This window comes from Tachypleus tridentatus, chromosome 2, assembly GCF_004210375.1.
Source record: "Tachypleus tridentatus isolate NWPU-2018 chromosome 2, ASM421037v1, whole genome shotgun sequence".
NCBI lineage: Eukaryota > Metazoa > Arthropoda > Merostomata > Xiphosura > Limulidae > Tachypleus > Tachypleus tridentatus.
The window spans coordinates 53,980,930-53,997,519 of NC_134826.1; the positions used below are offsets into that span (position 1 = coordinate 53,980,930).

At 32.1% G+C, this 16,590-nt stretch overlaps 2 protein-coding genes across 2 annotated transcripts in view; both read right to left on the reverse strand.

The window, feature by feature from the left end:
• LOC143245500 (uncharacterized) lies at window positions 1-12,151 on the reverse strand. Its single transcript, XM_076491862.1, has 7 exons — window positions 12,022-12,151; window positions 6,431-6,540; window positions 5,811-6,069; window positions 5,535-5,702; window positions 3,242-3,345; window positions 2,672-2,777; window positions 1-278 (listed from the first exon to the last, which is right to left on the reverse strand). Exons 1-7 carry the CDS (start codon window positions 12,149-12,151, stop codon window positions 133-135), a joined length of 1,023 nt encoding a protein of 340 aa, XP_076347977.1. The 3' UTR covers window positions 1-132.
• LOC143243840 (kinesin-like protein KIF17) overlaps window positions 12,047-16,590 on the reverse strand; it is a 25,509-nt gene continuing 20,965 nt past the window's right edge. The window contains exons 10-11 of the mRNA XM_076487531.1: window positions 15,707-15,745; window positions 12,047-12,184 (exon numbers count right to left, since the gene is read on the reverse strand). Of these exons, the coding sequence (XP_076343646.1) occupies window positions 12,151-12,184; window positions 15,707-15,745 (73 nt within the window). The 3' untranslated portion in view covers window positions 12,047-12,150. The remainder of the gene's footprint in view (window positions 12,185-15,706; window positions 15,746-16,590) is intronic.

Below are 16,590 nucleotides of genomic sequence, written 5' to 3' on the forward strand. Positions count from 1 at the left end.
TGGGAAATGTTAACTGTCATATAGACCAATCCTGTTCATCATCATTCGTCTTATTTATTCTTCTTGATCTTTCCTTCCGATTTCTAGGCCACTAGGGAAGCGTTTAGGCAGTGGGTCTTCGTACTTCTGGGCTTACAGTTCTGACAGCCCGTTTTGTTTGAAAACATTAGATGGTAATGAGGTGGACAGATTATTATTGAGTCTTGTGAACTGAAATCCTCCAAATGCTTCCCTGTTTGAGTTCGAGTTTAGAAAATTAGATACAGGCTCTCGGGTTGCTTGAGAAAAGAAAGTTATAATCCAGATTGTAAAACTATTCAATTTTGATAAAAGTAATAACAATGCAACTTTTCCATCTGTCAAAACATGTATTTTTAAAATTTACCAAAATTTATAATGTATTATTTCTATTTGAGAGAATGAAATTAAGGTATTAATGTTAGTTACATGTAGGAAGTCATTTGAAATGTTGACAGAGTCAACACATATACTGTCAGGAGATCTATTTGTTTACTACCTTAATACATACACACATATCCTGGGGACAATAGAGATGGGCATATAACACAGCTAGTGGTGTGAAATTGGTACTGTATAAGAAAGGTTGATGGGTCTATAACACAGCCAGTGGTTTGAAACTGGTACTAGCTATATTAGAATAAGTGGAAACAGACTGATGCAATGTTTAATACTCCTATCATATTGTCATCAAAATTATAATCTAGTCCTAGTTTGTTTTGTTCAAGAATTGAAACTTTGAAGAGCATCAGAAAGGAAACAAAGTTTAATGTTTCTACATTTTCTAGTTGTAACTACCACTGTTTTGGAATTGGAAACAAGCAAACAAAATATCTCAGTAAATTTATTAAAAACAGTATTTATAAATGCCTTGAATAAAGTTGAAAAGTGGTCAACATGAAACAATAAAACAATTCCAGACACGCGTGGCTCACAAACTGTTGTATACATCTAAGCGTATTAAATATCAGTAACTATGTTCTACAGAACTAACAAACATTTTAGTAACAAGAAGTTGATAAACAACCTCTAAGTATCTGTTGGTTTTCTTGTTACTGTAGTTACTAGAGACTGGTGATGCTTTAATTATATTTACATCAAGGGAAGTGTTAAAACAGACTTGTTGCAACTGGTGTTATAAACATGAAAGAAGACAGTACCACTAAATCAGTTGAATATTTGTGTGTGGTAATTCTCTAAACATTAATTGTATTGTTATCCTTACTCATGGGTACATGCATGATACACGGTGTGAGGTATGGAGTTTTTAAATTACAGATACCTTAAACAGAGGAACAAATCCTCAACCCTTATAGTGAGACTTATATTGTGCAAAGTTCTTTAAAATTTATATCACAGAAATCAAACACATATAAATACAAGGTAGAAGGAAGTCCATAGTAAACAGTATTTTCATCTGAACATAAAAAAATAAGAAATTATAAAGATGTGTTCTTAAGTTACAGATTTTAACACAAAATCTATTCAGTTGGTCTGTAGGTGTCATATCTGACAGTGACTTACAATCCTATAGCTCCAAACTCTTCATTTATTTTAAGTACAAGAGATACAATGGTGACTGCTTAGTCACATTACATGTAGGAAGGTTCAGTTATACAATGGGTTCTTATTGAACAATTGTTCAAAATACAGGGAACAAAGTACAGGTTTTAGTAAAGGATATTACAAATATACAGTACAACCAGAGTAGGGACAGTAAGATATCCACAGGTCAAAGACACAATGTATGACAAAATTAATAAAACAAGACCAAACATTAATTTTTATCTTAACATATAGACAAACTTTAGCCAAATAAACAAACAAGAAAGAGATTTTTATCTTATAAGATATACAAGATCTCTTAACACAACCAATGGGGAAGAAGTCCACTTAGGTGGAGGCTTGAAAACTACCAAATATAAAATAATTTAAATAAGATTGCATATTACATATTTAGTGGTTTATGTAGAAATTACAGGTTTAATGGTTTCTCTTAAGCAATAGAAATTACTAGCAACAAATAGGTAAGAAAATATATGTTGTACATAAACCACTAAAATATTACAATTTCAGATGAATTATTTTGTACTCTATTTTTAAATGGATTATTTTGTACTATATTTTTAAATGGATTATTTTGTACTCTATTTTTAAATGGATTATTTTTACTCGATTATTAAAGAGACTATTTTTTACTCTATACATATGCTCTTGGTAACAAAGTAGAATAACCTCAAAAATAGTAAACAATAACTTGCAGTGTACAGAATGAAATTGCATTATGAATATTTCTCTCTTTTAATATGATACAAACATTTTATGAGAAAATTTAAATTACAGAAAAACTGTGAGTAGTTATACCTGTTTGAAAAACATGATTTAAATTTGAATTAAATGAAAATCTTTCTTATGGTAAAGTTTACTAGAAAATAAATTTAATAAAGTTTTAATGGCTCAGATATTTTCACTCTGAGTTATGTACTACACAAAACTATAGTGCAAACTTATATTATATCGATGACAAATGGCACTAAGGAAACACCATTTAACAGAAGATCACAAAAATACAACAATGAAATATTCTCAAGTAGCCTTTATATGATCAAAAATAACTTATAAAAAGACAGTTTCATTCACTTGTTCCACTTACAGAACACTCTGTTAGCTTCTCTCTGAAATTTGTTGAGTAACTGTTCTTGTCTTCTGGGTTTAAAGTATGAGCCAGCAATGTCTTCCCGTTCTCCTTGCTCTAACTTCTAGCAGAGCAAAACTAACAGTTTTAGCAAAAGCATTTAATACTTAATATCATCTAGGTAAAATTATATGATAAGAACATCCTTCATGTAGATATACTCTGTTTAACTGGGAAGCTAACAAAACATGGAAAACTTAAGGAAAGATAGCAGATAATTAAAACCTGTTTTTGTTCAGACAAGAGATGATAAATGTTAAGGTTACTCTGAATCTCATGCAGAGATTGATTTGTGAAAATTTCTGTTCATTATAGGATATTACAGCATTCACAAAAATATACCATATACAAAGCATGCAAGCAGAGAGAGAGATATATTAAAACATACCTACATCAACACACCAATATAAACATATATAAAATAAACCTAAAAGATGTTTGAGACATGAGCTAAGTGAAATCTCTATTGATTTATGAAAGACACTTAGATGTAAACATAAATAATTTATGCGACATTTGCAATCTTACTTGTCGAAACTTTTCATCGGATGACTCCTGAAGGTAGCCTGAGTCCATAGGAGTAGGAGCAGAACGAGCACTAGCCAGAGGTAAGTTGCACCCAGGTTGGATACCTTCACGGTTTAAATAAACATTGATTTTAATAAGATTTTCAGCTGAGAAACATGAAAATGGGTTGGTGTGACTTTATCCTTTTTTAAAGTATTGTACACTCTAAACTTAGATAACTTCACACTCAAGCATTAAGAATGAAATGCTCCACATTAGAACATAAAGAATGGAATAATTCACACTAGAACATTAAGAAAGGGATACATCAATCTCAAGCCTTAAGAATGGAATATTTCACACTAGAACATTACACTAGAACATTAGGAACAGAACACTTCACACTAGAACATTAAGGAAGGAATATTTTACATTAGAACATTAAGGATGGAATATTTCACATTAGACCATTAAAATGGAATACTTCACACACAGAACATTAAGAACAGAATACTTCACAACCAGAACATTAAGAAAAGGATACATCAAACTAGAGCATTAAGAATGGAATATTTCACACCAGAACATTAAAAATGGAATACTTTACACTATAGCATTAAGAATGTAATATTTACACCACAACATTAAAAATGGAATATTTCATACCAGAACATTAAATATGGAATACTTCACAACCAGAACATTAAGAAAGGGATACATCAAACTAGAGCATTAAGAAAGAAATAATTCACACTAGAACATTAAGAATAGAATAATTCACACCAGAACATTAAGAATGGAATATTTCACATCAGAACATTAAGAATTAAATAATTCACACTATAACATTAAGAATAGAATACTTCACACTAGAACATTATAAAAGGAATACTTCACACCAGAACATTAAGAATTAAATAATTCACACTATAACATTAAAAATGGAATAGTTCACTTCAGAACATTAAGAATGGAATATTTACAATAGAACTTTAAGAATGGAATATTTACAATAGAACATTAAGAATGGAAAACTTCATTCTCAGTACCAAAATTACTTTTCAACCAACAAAACAATTTCCATTCATTTAAGACTACTGTATTTTTGTGTGTACTTAAAGTATAGCATAAGTAATCATTCAGAGAATTAAACCTCAAACTACTTGATATTAAATATCCCATTACAATGATTGTGAGTTGGAATCCACTGAATCTTTTATTATTTAAATATAACTATTATTATTACTATGCTGTCTGTGACTTTAAATCTGATATTTCAGTGAGGAACTAGAAAATAAACATTAATAAAACTGTTTTTAATGTAGGTCTGTTCATTATAATATATGGTTATAATTATGGTCTGTTCACTATAATATCTGGTTACAATTATTATGGTCTATTCATGGTAATATGTGGTTATAATTATGGTCTGTTCACTATAACATCTGGTTATAATCATGGTGTATTCACTGTAATATCTGGTTATAATGAAGGTCTGTTTAGTATAATGTCTGGATTTAATCAAGGTCTGTTCATTATAACATCTGGTTTTAACAAAGTCATAAATTTCTTATACTGAAAATGTATTTCTGGTAGGTAGGTCTCTTTGATCACAAGATTAGCTATTTTCATTATATGTTGTCATCTATACATTCATATAAATATCTGGCTGTTAGTAAAGGTCTGTTTGTATGTCTGTTTATGTAGGAAAAGAGGACAGCAAGGTAGACATATATAATACACATCTTAAGTTGTATGTAGATGTTAAGTCATATATAACATATAAGAGGATACTATGTCTCAGTAACAGAACTTATCTTACAAATCTCTAAACATTGTATGACTTCTACTAAAAGTTACAGATTATATTTTGTTTATTAGATGTATTTTATCAGAACTACAAGTTTCAAAGAGTGACTGATTCATGGTGAGAAACGTAAGATCGACTTGGGTTTAGGAAACATATCTTAACTTCCTCAATGCTCTGATCTAATGCACAAAAGCATCTGCAAATTTTATGTAAAGTTTTATATTGCCTGTTTGTTAATGGTTAACTGATTTTTAAGCCATATGCTGTTCTATTAAATAGGAATTTTTAATGTGATAGCAGGGACTCAATCACATGATTGAAAGATCACTATCATACTTACCTTGAGGAAAGCTGAGTTTTATAAGCTACTGACATATCACTGTCATACTTACCTGGAGGGAGAAGCTGAGTTTTTTATTAGTTACTGACGGATCACTGTCATACTTACCTGGAGGAGAAGCTGAGTTTTTTTATTAGTTACTGACAGATCACTGTCATACTTACCTAGAGGAGAAGCTGAGTTTTTATAAGTTACTGACAAATCACTGTCATACTTACCTGGAGGGAGAAGCTGAGTTTTTTTATAAGTTACTGACGGATCACTGTCATACTTACCTGGAGGGGGAAGCTGAGTTTTTTTATAAGTTACTGACGGATCACTGTCATACTTACCTGGAGGGGAAGCTGAGTTTTTTATTAGTTACTGACGGATCACTGTCATACTTACCTGGAGGAAGCTGAGTTTTTTATAAGTTACTGACGGATCACTGTCATACTTACCTGGAGGGAAGCCGATTTTTTCTATAACTAACTCTGGAATGTGCCACTTTTGTAGGTCTTCATCCCAAGAACTGTCCAACTTAATCTTGTCTATGTTTGAGTAATTACAATCCCGTCGAATGCAGGGCTGAACCTTTTCTAAGATTTGCTGTAGTAGCTTGATCTGTTGATCTTGTTTTCTGATTGTTTCTAAATAGTCAGTGCGATCATCTTCAAACTCACTGTGCAAGTCACTAATTTCTCTCTCCAGAGCTTGTATCTAAGTATGACAAAACCATTAACATAGTTGGAACCTATTGATTTTGCTGGTGTTAAAAGATATGTTTAGATTTATATACAGTTTTGACATAATAATTGTAAGGAACATTATTTAATGTAACAAAACCCACAATTATATTTTATAAAAAAAACATTTCAAAGAACTCCAAATGAACCAGATCAAACATATACTTTTCTTTCTTAAAATGTTTATATTATTTTGTTTGATTGGCACACAACATGTGTAACATGGAATGTAAATACTTACATAGATTAGTAAAATATAACATAAAAACCTTTACCTTTTACCTTCTTCTATGAGTTACTTCACAACATTTAACATAAGGACCTCTACTTTTTACCTTCTTCTTAGCTTTCTTCACAAGAACAGTTTTTGCTTTCAGTTCGTCATGAATATCATCATACACCTTCATCATAACACCATCATCATCATCCAAGTTAGACAATGTCTCTGAAACACAAATCGTAGAGAAACTTAGACAAAAATTACACAAAATAAAACTATAGAAATCAATCTTTCATAGAGAAACTTTGACAAAAACTACACAAAATAAAACTACATAAATCCATCTTCCACAGAAAAACTTATACAAAAACTACTCAGAAACTTATACAAAAACTATACAAATCCATCTTCAATAGAGAAATTTATACAAAAACTCTACAAATCCATCTTCCATGTAGAAAGTTATTCAATAACTACAAAAAATAAAACTACAAAATCCATCTTCCATAGAGAAACTTACACAAAAACTACAAAATAAAACTGCAGAAATCCATCTTCTAGAGAGAAACTTAGACAGAAAAATATAAATCCATCTTCCATGAGACAAAAAATAAAACTAACAACTACAAAAAATAAAACTACAGAAATCCATCTTCCATGAGAGAAAGCTTACACAAAAAAAAGTATACAAATCCATCTTCTATAAAACTACAGAAATCCATCTTCCATATAAAACATATACACTAAAACTATAAAATACACAAAAGAAAACTATGGAGAAATACATCTTCCATTGAGGAAACTCAGACAAAAACTATACAAATCCATCTTCCATAGACACTTAAGCGAAAACATATAGACAAAAAATTAAAATATAAAACTACAGAAATCCATCTTCCATAGAGAAACTATAAAAACTAAACAAATCCAAAATAAAACTACAAAAATAAAACTAGACAAAAACTTCACAAAATATACAGAAATCTTCCATACAAAACTACAAAAATTTAACTATACAAATTCATCTTCCATAAAAAAACTTACACAAAACTATACAAATCCATCTTCCATGGAGAAACTTAGACAAAAACTATACAAATCCATCTACCACAGAGAAACTTGCATGAAAACTACAGAAATCCATCTTCCATAGAGAAACTTATACAAAATTACACAAAATAAAAGTATAGAAATCCATCTTCCATAGACACTTAAACGAAAAGTATAAAATATAAAACTACAGAAATCCATCTTCCATAGAGAAACTTATACTAAAAGTACCAAAAATAAAACTAGGAAAATCCATCTTCCAAAGGGTATTCAGACAAATACTATACAAATGTATCTTCCATAGAAAAACTTAGACAAATACTTCACAAAATACAACTACAGAAATCCATCTTCCATAGAGAAACTTATGCAAAAACTATACAAATCCATCTAAAAGTACCAAAAAATAAAACTAGAAAATCCATCTTCCAAGGGAGCTCAGACAAATACTATACAAATGTATCTTCCATAGAAAAACTTAGACAAAAACTTCACAAAATACAACTACAGAAATCCATCTTCCATAGAGAGAGAGAAAACTATGCAAATCCATCTAAAAGTACCAAAAATAAAACTAGAAAATCCATCTTCCAAGGGAACTCAGACAAATACTATACAAATGTATCTTCCATAGAAAAACTTAGACAAAAACTTCACAAAATACAACTACAGAAATCCATCTTCCATAGAGAAAGAGAAAAACTATGCAAATCCATCTTCCATAGATAAACTTATGCAAAAAACTATACAAATCCATCTTCCATAGAGAAAACTTATGCAAAATATATACAAATTCTTCTTCCATAAACTTATATAAATACTATACAAATACATCTTCCATGGAGCATTTAGACAAAACTATACAAATCCATCTTCCATAAAGAGCTTGGATAAAAATACACAAAATACAACTGCATAAATCTATCTTCCTTCGAGAAACTTAGACAAAAACTATACAAATCCATCTTCCATAGAAAAACTTATGCAAAAATATATACAAATTCTTCTTCCATAAACTTATATAAATACTATACAAATACATCTTCCATAGAGCAATTTAGACAAAAACTATACAAATCCATCTTCCATAAAGAAACTTAGATAAAAAATACACAAAATACAACTGCATAAATCCATCTTCCTTCGAGAAACTTAGACAAAAACTATACAAATCCATCTTCCCTAGAAAAACTTACACAAAAACTACAAAAAAATAAAACTACAGAAATCCACCTTCCATAAAGAAACTTGTACAAAAACTACACAAAATAAATCCACCAAAAATCAGCTTTCATATAACATGCTGGTGTAATTCTTGTCATTAACACTGCTGGATCAATGAAAGCTAATGGTACTTATAATGATGTGTCTTTTTATTAAGAACCTTAATTCTAACTAATCTAGGATTAGATCTTATTTTTTTTTTTGTTATTTAAGCCAGATGGGAATCATCTAGGTTAAGCAAGTTTGATAACGGGGACTCAAAGTTGAAACCGTCAGATTGTGAGTCAAGCACTCCAAGAGCGTAGTCCACCAAGATCTCTTAGTGAGCCATATTAATGAGAAATTATTTTTTATGTTATAACTTGCACACCCGACTACTAGATCCACTGTAGTTAGAAAACTACCATTCTTTGTAAAGGTTTTATGATGATAAGTGTTTTAATATGTTTTAATGAGTCCCTTGTTGTTCTTAAACATCACATTAACATTCTTTGTGAAATAGTGTTTGAGGTTGAACAAGATTTCTAAGAATGTGTGGCATCAACCATAAAAATTGAAAGATGACTCATTAGTGGACACATTCTTTTACAAGGAGAAATACCCACAATGAGAAATACCCACAATTTGTTATTATTTCTTTTCTTCATCACAACATGAATTTTACTGGTTAGTAAAGGACTGCATGTCAAAACAAAACTGCACAAATTCTAATATATATATACCACCAGGGAATCCATTTCTTAGAAAATAATATTTGAAGATGGTTTTAATGGGTAGTGAGAGACATTTTATTACAAATGTAATTTTATATATTTGGACAAGTTTAAGTCATCGTCAGGTAAAAGCAGTTTACATACACACATGAATATATATATAGTACAAAAAAGAGAGATCACACAGCCAGAGACAGCTTAGTAACGGTATCTCAGTACTCCAGGGTATTAGTTTAGGGTAATGTTTTCTTGTTTAAGTCGATAGTTTCCTTTGTCTATTATTTATTCATGCTTTTAATAAAGTTTCTTTCAATACACATTTCCAGACTATCATGTATATATACAAACTTTTGTGTCTCTATATGTATGTAAACAGTTTTAAATTAAAATATAATTTAATGGTAGGATTAGTTTGAAGGCATGCTGGACATTCACAACAAATTATTTCTAGGAAAATGATAAAAATTAGCAGACTTTGTCATGCAATGAAAGATAATAACTTCTACCATCTACAAAAAATATTTTTTATGCAGCTCTAACATAAACTAGAACCTAAAGTTCAATAGATGGTTGAAGAATGAATGTTAGAAATGATACACTAAAAACAGAAATTGTTGTAATAAAAACTCAAATCAAAGCCTTTAATTTTTTTTACTTGTTTATAATTGAAATAAAATACATAAACATTTGACAATAGGCAACAATATCAATCAATAATTAACTTACCTACATTCAAATGAAATGGTGGTAGATATATTAAAATAGCCTTTAGTATGATATGTAATACTGACCTTGAAAAAGAATCTGTTGTTAACATTAGTAAAGCTGTTGATGTGCTAATTTATGGAATTGGAGTTTCAATCTCAACAGTATACACACACACATAAGGGCTAGATGGTTAGATCATAGATCAATATAGTTTGATCTATTAGCCAATTGATAGTACCCACTCCATAAACTTTGATTGTCTCTTACATAATGCACTTAAAACTAAAGTAGAAGCTGTCTTCAGTGGCACTATGTTTTGATTTGTTTGTTTGTTCTGTTGGATTTGGCACAAATGTTTGCAGAGGTTATCTGTACCAACCATCCATAATACTGAATTGATAAACTAGAGGGAATGCAGAGATTGAACACCACCCAACATAACCACTCTTGCCACTTGCCAGATCAAATATTGGGACTTGACTGTTACTTTGATAACACATTCATAGCTATTAGGTTGAGGAATAATTCGTGAGCGGTTTTAAATAATTTCATTCAAGCATTACATGCAAGACTATACAACACTTCAATGCATGAACACATTACACCCAAAACATTTATTATGATACTTTATTTCATGTAATACCTAGGTATATAGTATGCATTGTTTGAAACGAAATTGCAAGAAATTAAATGCGAAAAGCAGATGGTGTCGAAAATGCTCGATTTTGTCCACTTGACATTCCATTTAATGAGCTGAAAATGAAAGCAAAAATTAAAGACATGAAAATCAAACACACCATCTATTAGAGCAAAATATTATCTACCAAATGACATGAAATATTTTGCGAAAGCGTTTCATTTACGAATATATTTTTTTAACTTGAAAAAACGCTCACGAATTATTCCTCAACCCAATACAAAGTGTGAATTGAAGTTATTATTATTATATTGGTGATAATAAATGACAAAACCTAGCCCTACCAGTGAACCTGTTGATACAATTTTTGTTACAAAGAGGATGGTTCCAAAGAAATTTCAAAGATATTAGAAATAAGATTAGAAAGTTTAAGATAAAATGTGTGATGTGATTAATTTGTGTTCAAGTTAGGATACAATGTTTAGTAATATTCAACAATTATTTTACTAGCTTATTCAAAACTCTATATACAGTATAAGCTTTATTTAAAAAAGAATAAAGTGCAAATGAATATCCTAAAAGTCTATTACATAAATATTATGATAAAATTGGCAAAATTTAAGAAAAAAAACCTCACCAATTTGTGTTTAAAATTAGGACACTTGTAGCACACTCACTACTACTCAACTTTATTATTAGTTAAACTTATTCAAAACTTAAAACAAAAATAAAATTACATTTCATGATCCAAAATAATATGATAAACCACCATTACAGTTTGAGATTATAACACTGAATTTAGTCTAAACAACGATATGAACAGTCACAATGTTTACATCTAAACTGTCACATAGCATGTACGTTTTACTGTCAAGACTCAAGTGAAACTATAAAGACGATACACCATGAATTTTTAAAAAATAAACAGCAGTTGTTTATATATGCATGAATCATATGAACAAAACACCAACGTCTTATGAATCACATGAACAAAACGCCAACCTCTTATGAATCACATGAACAAAATGCCAACCTCTTATGAATCACATCAACAAAACGCCAACCTCTTATGAATCACATGAACAAAACGCCAACCTCTTATGAATCACATGAACAAAACACCAACCTCTTATGAATCACATGAACAAAACACCAACCTCTTATGAATCACATGAACAAAACGCCAACCTATTATGAATCACATGAACAAAACACCAACCTATTATGAATCACATGAACAAAACGCCAACCTCTTATGAATCATATGAACAAAACACCAACCTCTTATGAATCATATGAACAAAACACCAACCTCTTATGAATCACATGAACAAAACACCAACCTCTTATGAATCACATGAACAAAACACCAACCTCTTACACACTTGATCTTTTTCTCAGCATAATTTCTCTTCCTTACTCTTTCTTCTTTCAATCTTTTGTCACTAGCTTTCTCTCCACCAACCATCTGTTCTTGTAACTCATGTAATCTAAAAGCATACATTACAAACCATCAGGTAAAAGTAGTGTGGCTATCCTAAACATAGAAAAATAAAGACAAAATCACATTTAATATAAAGATCCAAAGATACAGTTTTTTAATGCAGTATTTACAATAATATAACTTTTTTACAATGTTACAACTGCTCATATGACCATCATGAGGTCACAGTCTCTGTTTATTGTAAAAATACTAAAAAAAATTGCATCTATAAGTATTTGTTTGAAGTGTATAGTGGGTTTACTCACAACAAAAATCATATTTTATGCAAAAAGTTAAGCTAAAGGTGTCCAGAATAAAAATGAAAACAAAAATTTCATGTACTGACAACAAAAGAGATAAGTATTAATGTCTTATCTTAATGTCATGAAGTACATGACTCAAGTAAGATCTTAATATCTTTGATTTTATGGTTAGACAGCAATTGCAGGTACTGAAAAAATAATAAAATGATACTATATATCTATATCTACATGTAGGAACAACCAAGACAGTGTCATGAAGTAGTGGCGTACTGTACGTGTAGGTACTACAAAGACAGTGTTATGAAGTAGTGGGGTACTGTACGTGTAGGTACTACAAAGACAGTGTCATGAAGTAGTAAGGTACTGTACGTGTAGGTACTACAAAGACAGTGTTATGAAGTAGTGGGGTACTGTACGTGTAAGTACTACAAAGACAGTGTTATGAAGTAGTGGGGTACTGTACGTGTAGGTATGACAAAGACAGTGTTATGAAGTAGTGGGGTACTGTACGTATAGGAATGACAAAGACAGTGTTATGAAGTAGTGGGGTACTGTACTTCAAAGACAGTGTTATGAATAGGAATGACAAAGACAGTGTTATGAAGTAGTGGGGTACTGTACGTATAGGAATGACAAAGACAGTGTTATGAAGTAGTGAGGTACTGTACGTGTAGGTACTTCAAAGACAGTGTTATGAAGTAGTGGGGTACTGTACGTGTAGGTACTACAAAGACAGTGTTATGAAGTAGTGGGGTACTACAAAGACAGTGTTATGAAGTAGTGACGTGTAGGTACTACAAAGACAGTGTTATGAAGTAGTGGGGTACTGTACGTGTAGGTACTACAAAGACAGTGTTATGAAGTAGTGGGGTACTGTATGTGTAGGTACTACAAAGACAGTGTTATGAAGTAGTGGGGTACTGTACGTATAAGAATGACAAAGACAGTGTTATGAAGTAGTGGGGTACTGTACGTATAGGAATGACAAAGACAGTGTTATGAAGTAGTGGGGTACTGTACGTATAGGAATGACAAAGACAGTGTTATGAAGTAGTGGGGTACTGTACGTGTAGGTACTACAAAGACAGTGTTATGAAGTAGTGGGGTACTGTACGTATAGGTACTACAAAGACAGTGTTATGAAGTAGTGGGGTACTGTACGTGTAGGTACTACAAAGACAATGTTATGAAGTAGTGGGGTACTGTACGTGTAGGTACTACAAAGACAGTGTTATGAAGTAGTGGGGTACTGTATGTGTAGGTACTACAAAGACAGTGTTATGAAGTAATGGGGTACTGTACGTATAAGAATGACAAAGACAGTGTTATGAAGTAGTGGGGTACTATACATATAGGAATGACAAAGACAGTGCGTATAGGAATGACAAAGACAGTGTTATGAAGTAGTGGGGTACTATGCATTATAGGAATGACAAAGACAGTGTTACAAAGACAGTGTTATGAAGTAGTGAGGTACTGTACGTGTAGGTACTACAAAGACAGTGTTATGAAGTAGTGGGGTACTGTACGTGTAGGTACTACAAAGACAGTGTTATGAAATAGTGGGGTACTGTACATATAGGAATGACAAAGACAGTGTTATGAAGTAGTGGGGTACTGTACGTATAGGAATGACAAAGACAGTGTTATGAAGTAGTGAGGTACTGTACGTGTAGGTACTACAAAGACAGTGTTATGAAGTAGTGGGGTACTGTACGTGTAGGTACTACAAAGACAGTGTTATGAAATAGTGGGGTACTGTACATATAGGAATGACAAAGCAGTGTTATGAAGTAGTGGGGTACTGTATGTATAGGAATGACAAAGACAGTGTTATGAAGTAGTGGGGTACTGTACGTATAGGAATGACAAAGACAGTGTTATGAAGTAGTGGGGTACTGTACGTATAGGAATGACAAAGACAGTGTTATGAAGTAGTGGGGTACTGTACGTATAGGAACGACAAAGACAGTGTCATGAAGTAGTGAGGTACTGTACATATAGGAACGACAAAGACAGTGTTAATAAAATCAGTATTGGAAGTTTTATGTCAATAGTCAACATTCATCATGTCCACAGTTATGATTTCATCACCTGGTTGCATTTGAAAGTGTAAAAGAGAACACAAAGTGTCAGATACTTGATAACACATTGTTTATTTCTTAAAACAATGTTAGAAGTGTGTTTGTAAGTATTGTGCTGTAACAAGTTTCTGTGGTTTATTGGTAACATCATTTTTCCATCCTTTCTGGTTTCCTTTATAAATTTATTGTGCAAAGGTTACACTGTAGAAATAGAAGTTTTATTAGACTGTTAGAAGTTTCTTGAGGCTTACAGGTGTTTTTCCTTTGAGAATACATTTGGTTTTACTTGTGAAAGTTCAAATGAATTTAGAGGATAATTGTGGTGACTTCTCTGTTATTGATGGTGTAGAAGTGACGATTGATTATAATAGTGGAAACAATAAGTAAAGTGAGATGAAGTTAAGAAGTAAATAAAACTGTGACACTAATTTAAATCACAGAACATTGAATCTGTGAGATGTCTTATGTTTGTGTACTTCAACATGGTCACAGTTTTCAGAGATGAATCACTACTTCAGACTGGAAGATACAATATTTTAAATCTGAGGAACCACAGTTGAGTTTAAAATGGCAACTGATAACACTGCACAACAATTTTTTTTAAAAGTTTTGCTTCCTGAAAAGTTTTTGCTTATTGTGACAGGTACCTTGTGGGTTTGCACAAATATAGTTTTGGTTTTGCTTCATCACATAGGAACTCTGAAAAATAGACAGTTAACTGTTTAATGGCAATAACGTATTTAATTGCATTTATATTTCTGATACGCTGTTAAGTTCAACATAATTAAAAGTGTTTTGCTCATGATTTTCGTTTGTATTCAATGTACGGTGCATCATGTTGCAGTGTCCAACAGTAGTCAGCAAGTATTGACGGATTCCAGTTGCCCTGACATTGTAGCAATGTCCTGGTGAAACTGAAGATTTCAATGAAACGGTACATGATGGGCAAATTTGGATGTGATTTGCGTGATCAGCAGCCACTAATCTATAAGGAACACCAAACAGTGTTCAAGAAGCAAAAACGTTGTTGTGCAGTGTAACAGATCACTACTGGATTTCATTAAGGTTTGGAAGACAAGTGTATTCTTAGATATCCTGTCTTAAAAGATGAATAATATGCTTTATTATCAACACTTGACATAATAATATATTCCATGGTTAATGGATGGCATTCCAGTTTACAAAAGTTATATGAAAATTTAGTTTGAAAGATACAACCTAAAAGTTACCTCTGAAGAGCCTTTTCTCTTACTTCTGCTACTGAGTTTCTAAAATCAGGAAAAAAACAACAATATAAATATTTCTTTCAATGAAAACCCATAATTACTTTGAGACTAGTTCACTCAGACATATTTTGAACTATAAAATATACTCTTCAAAAAAAGAAACGCAAAAGGCAAAATTTGAGACAAATTGTTAACAAGTTTATTCCGGGTAGTTCTGTATGACATGTGTGAAACTTTGCACATTCACTGCTAAACATCCAAAGTCTGCAAAGGCGAAGTCCATGCTCACTAGTTGAAGTTTAACGTCACTCAACGTCAATAACGAGTATGCCCCCTGTGAGCATCAATAACTGCTTGGCATCTCCTGCCCATGGAAGAGATGAGATGATGAATCACATCCTGTGGAATGGCTGTCCACTCAGCCTGCAAAGCTGCTGCAAGCTGAGGTAGAGTCTGCAGTTGAGGTTGTCGCCGTCGCAGACGTAGGTCCAACTCGTCCCAAAGATGTTAGATGGGGTTTAAATCTGGTGATCTGGAGGGCCAGGGAAGAACGTTGATGTTGTGGTGTCTCAAAAGACAGTGGTGAGTCGGGCTGTGTGAGGACGGGCGTAGTCATGTTGAAAAATATCGTTGACGTTCACCATGATGGGTTGCACATGGGGCCTAAGAATCTCGTCGACGGTTGCGTACGGTCTGATTGGAAATCCTACGCAGCCCTAGTATGGTTGAGGCAGTAGACGTCACAGTGGTGGTCCTATCCTGAAGGTGACGTAACCGGATGTAGCGATCTTGTGCGGGCGTGGTCACACGAGGTCTGCCAGATCATGGATGGTCACGAGTTGATCCATGTTGTTGGTGATGATTTCATAGCTTTGTGATGGTGCTTG